Here is a 4796-nt window from a genome sequence, read left to right as displayed (position 1 = left end):
GGGGATTCTAGGCAGGGGCTCTACCACTGAGCCACGCCCCCAGCCCTTCACTGGGGGATTCTAGGCAGGGGCTCTACCACTGAGCCACACCCCCAGCCCCTCACTGGGGGATTCTAGGCAGGGGCTCTACCACTGAGCCACGCCCCCAGCTCCTCACTGGGGGATTCTAGGAAGAAGCTTTACTGGTGAGCTGTCCTTTTCCTAGTCCATATGGATCTGCTCTGTGGCAGAGATGAAGCCCTTTTTGTCTAGGTGTCTGGTGGGTTTGAGTGGTGAGGCATATGTTATGACTCTCTTAACTGGTGGCCACTTGTCCCATCCTCCCTAGCACTGTCTGGCCCCAGTATTGTGTTCTGTCAGATTCCCTCACCAGGACCACCCAGGTTCTTCTTTTTTAAAGATTGTTTTAAGTGAATTGGTGTTTCGCCTACATACATGTCTGCACACCATATGTGTACTGTGTCCAAGAGCTGAGTTTGGGATGTTTGTGAGCCACCATCTCAGGGAACCCAACCCAGGCCCTCTGCAAGAACAATGGGTGCTCTTAACTTCTGAGTCATCTCTCCAGCCACTGGCCTGCTTTTATTTATTTATTTATTTATTTATTTATTTATTGAGGCAGAGTTTAGCTACGTCTACTTGACTGGCCTGGGACTCACTATGTAGCCCAGGCTTTCTTCAGACACACAGAGATCTCCTGTGTGGTGGGATTAAAAGCTTTTGCTACCACACCCCAGCTTCCCTGGGTTCTTGTGTGTGAGGAGGCCAGGACGGCCACTCACCACTGTTCAGTGGGCAGCTCTGCCTAGGGTGCTTGCTCTCGCTCTCTTATTCTCTCTCGCTCTCTCACTCCTTTGTTCTCTCTCGTTCTCTCGATGGTTGTAAGCAGTTCCTCATAGAAACAAGTCATGTGTCCCTCACCTCAGGGCTCACCGTCAATGGCCACTTGTAATTATCCGGCCTCTGTTTGTTTACAAAGTTCAAGTTTCCTGTGGACCTAGGCTGAGTGCTCTTCAAGCATTCCTTGGTCCTCATAACACCCCTGGGGTGTGTGACACTGTCATTATGTCCTCATTATGCAGCTGGGAAACTGAGGCACAGAGATGTTGAGCCCTGGATTTAAACCCACACATTATTGTCCCCTGGGTCATCGTGGAGTACTTCCTCCAAAGCTGAGACACAGGCTTCCTCGTTTCTATATTTGTTCACAGTGGGGAGACAGTGGGGTTGAAGAGATAGCTCAGGCAGAGGACTTGCTCAACTTCCTGCCCAGCTGCCTGTAGTTCTGATTCCAAGGGCTTTTGGCATCCCCTTCTGGCCTGTACAGGTACCTGTTCGCCGTACATAGATGTGCACGCACACATACACATTAAATTTTAAAAATTACTATATTTTTAAAGATTTATTTATTATATGTATGTACACTGTAGCTGTCTTCAGGCACACCAGAAGAGGGCATTAGATCTCATTACAGATGGTTGTGAGCCACCATGTGGTTGCTGGGATTTTAACTCAGGACCTTCGGAAGAGGATTCAGTGCTCTTAACCACTGAGCCATCTCTCCAGCCCATACTATTTTTTTTAAGTGAGGACTGGAGAGTTGGCTTGGCGGTTAAGAGCACAGATGCTCTTGCAGAGGTTCTGGGTTCACTTCTCAGCATCCACATGGCAACACACAACCATCTGTAACTCCAGCTCCAGAGAACCCAGTGCCCTCTTCTGGCCTCCTTAGGCACCGGGCACACATGTGGTACAGAGACATACAAAGACAAAACATTCATATACATCAAATAATTTTTTAAAAGTTTTTTTAAGTAAAAATTCAACCAGGCACAATGGTGCACACCTTTTATCTCAGCATTTCTGGAGGCAGAAGGATCTCTGAGTTCAAGGCCAACCTGGTCTACATAGTGAGTTCTAAAACAGCTAGGGCTATGTGGAGAGAGCCTGTCTCCAAAAAGAACAAAATAAATAAAGTGGGAAAATAGAAGGGGCTCGTGAGACCCCCACCCTCCTGGAGGGGACATTGGCAGTTGGTTGTCAGGAAGGTTGCTGAAGGAGGGGGAGTGGCGAAGAGTGGGGTAGCGTCAGGCTTGTTGCCCATGTTCCAGTAAATAACCCCACGGCCATGCCAATACAAAGCACCAGGACAGAAGACGTCAAAGTCAGAGACAGACTTCTTAGGAAGAAAGGGGTTCAACAAGAGCCATGTGGGGGTAACGGGGTGGGGGCAGTGACAGTGACCAGACTATATTGTATACATGTAAGAAACCCTCAGGGAAAAATGAGCATAACTCACCTAGCATGTGAAATTTGCTGAATCAAATCACCATCAGTGTAAGGATCGGCAGAGAACAGAGATAGGGAGACGGAACGATGGACCAAAAACTTTCTATGTCAGTATGAGGACCGAGTTCGATCCCCAACACTGAGGAGGCTGAAACAGAGGGATCCCTGGGATTTGTTGGCCAGCCTAGCTGAAACTGAGCTTCCAGCCAACAAGCGACCTTTCTCAAATAATGTGGGGTGCTGAGAGATGGCTCAGCAGTTAAGAGCACTCTGCCTCTGGGTGTGGTGGCACACACCTTTAATCCCAGCACTAGGGAGGCAGAGAGAAGCAGAGTTTGGGGCCAGCCTGGTCTACAAAGCGAGTCCAGGATAGCCAGGGGTCTGTTATACAGAGAAACCCTGCCCCCTCACTCCCCACAAAAAGAGCACACTGCCTATTCTTCCATAGGATCCACCTGTAACTCCTGTGTCTGGGACTCTTGACACCCCTTTCTGGCCTCCTCTGGTACTGCATGCACACGGCACACAGACAAGCAAAACACCCATCTCATAAACTAAAAATAAATCTAAAAAAATAAAACTAAAATGACAAGGTGGGACTTTTGGGATAGCATTTGAAATATAAAATAAGAAAATACCTAATTTAAAAAAAATGACAAGGTGGGTCAGGTGTAGTGACTCAGTTTTAATCACACCACTGGGAGACAGACCTTGTGAGTTCAAGGCCAGCCCCGGGCTACATAGTGAGACCCTGTATAACGTAGGTCAGTCGAGTGAGTAGGCATATCATCTCTGCCTTGGTACTGCCTGACCTAGAGATCTCTGGCTTGTTCCCTCCCCAACAGGACTGACCTCTTTTCTCTCTCCCCAGGAGCCCAAGATGTGCGGGTACGAGTGCTTCCCGAGGTCCGGGGCCGCTTGGGAGGCACCGTGGAATTACCGTGCCACCTGCTCCCACCCACGACGGAGCGCGTCTCTCAGGTGACCTGGCAGCGCCTGGATGGCACAGTTGTGGCTGCTTTCCATCCATCCTTCGGAGTGGATTTCCCCAACTCTCAGTTCAGCAAGGACCGTCTGTCCTTTGTCAGAGCGAGACCGGAAACAAACGCGGACCTGCGGGATGCCACATTGGCCTTCCGGGGACTGAGGGTAGAGGATGAGGGCAATTACACCTGCGAGTTTGCCACGTTTCCCAACGGTACCCGCAGGGGGGTGACCTGGCTCAGAGTCATAGGTGAGTGGAGGGAACCCTGGCTATTTCTCCGTGTCCTAGCTTTCAGGTTGACTATCTTTAATGTGTTGGCAAATGTCTTTTGTTTTGTAGAAGTTTGTATGTTTGCTTTATTGAGATGGGGGGGGGGGGTGCCCGGGTTGCGGGGGCGCGTGTCCCCCCCCCGGGGTGGGCCCCCCCCCCCCCCCCCCCCCCCCCCGCCCGCAATGTTTAGAGATCAGAAGACAACTCTTGGGAATCAGTTCTCTCCTTATATCACGGAGTCCTGAAGATCAAACTCAGGTTGTCAAGTGTCAGGCTTGGCAGCAATTGCCTTTTTTTCCCTGCGGAGCCACTTTGTCGTTTCCAGCCTCTGCCTCTACCTCAGAGTGCTGGGATTAAGGGCATGAGCCATCACACCCAGTTTCTTGGGTCCTGGGGACAGAAACAGCACTTGGGTGTGTAGTAGCGCAAGCACTCTGCCGACTGAGCTTCATCCTCAGCCCCAGGTTTCTGAACTTCCCTCCCTCCCTCCCTTCCTCCCTTCCTCCCTTCCTCCCTTCCTTTTAAATAGGTTCTCCTGGAGCCCAGGCTGGCCTTGAATTTACACTGTATGGAGGGCTGACCTTGAACACTGCATCCTCCTGCCTCCACTCAAGTGGTAGGATTCGAGGAGTGTGCCAGTGCACCTAGCTCTGACAAATGCTGACACTGAGTGCTACCGAGTGCTAGCTGCTCACTCTGTCTGCCAAGGATATATATGACAGACAACAAGGTATTCTTTTTTTTTTTTTTTTTTTCATTGAGTCAGGAGCTCAGTATATAGCTAGCTAAGACACTGGCCTCAAATTCAAAACAACGCAGCTGCCCCAGAGCTGGGTCTGTAGACATGGGCCATTACACTCTACTCTGGTTTCATCCTGAGAACAAGAGCCATGGGGGTTCTAGGCAAGCAGGAGCTGTGACTTGGTGAGGCGTCCTCCTGGGTGTCACAGAGAGGCCAGGCCAACTTGTTTTAAAAGAAAATAAAAAATAAAAAAAATAGTAATGTAGCTGGGTGGAGGGTTGGAGAGGCAGGAAAGGCTCAAGGAAGCGGGGGCGAGCTGTAGGCCTAGGGTTGCCTTGGCTGACCACACGGTGAGGCAGTACAATAGAAGTTTTAAGCAGTTTTTTTTTTTTTTTTTTTTTGGTTTTTCGAGGCAGGGTTTCTCTGTGTAGCCCTGGCTGTCCTGGAACTCACTCTGTAGACCAGGCTGACCTCGAACTCAGAAATCCACCTGCCTCTGCCTCCCAAGTG

At 50.1% G+C, this 4796-nt stretch overlaps 1 protein-coding gene across 2 annotated transcripts in view; it reads left to right on the top strand.

Annotated features, from left to right (window-relative positions):
- The window catches only part of Nectin2 (nectin cell adhesion molecule 2), a 32980-nt gene that overhangs the window by 8086 nt on the left and 20098 nt on the right, over nucleotides 1–4796 (top strand). For both annotated transcript variants that reach the window (XM_021166282.1, XM_021166283.1), the window contains exon 2: nucleotides 3161–3523. In XM_021166282.1, the coding sequence (XP_021021941.1) occupies nucleotides 3161–3523 (363 nt within the window). The remainder of the gene's footprint in view (nucleotides 1–3160; nucleotides 3524–4796) is intronic.

This window comes from Mus caroli, chromosome 7 (assembly GCF_900094665.2).
Source record: "Mus caroli chromosome 7, CAROLI_EIJ_v1.1, whole genome shotgun sequence".
Taxonomy (NCBI): Eukaryota; Metazoa; Chordata; class Mammalia; order Rodentia; family Muridae; genus Mus; species Mus caroli.
Note: the sequence above shows the minus strand (reverse complement) of the source record. Positions and strands in the feature narration are given on the sequence as shown.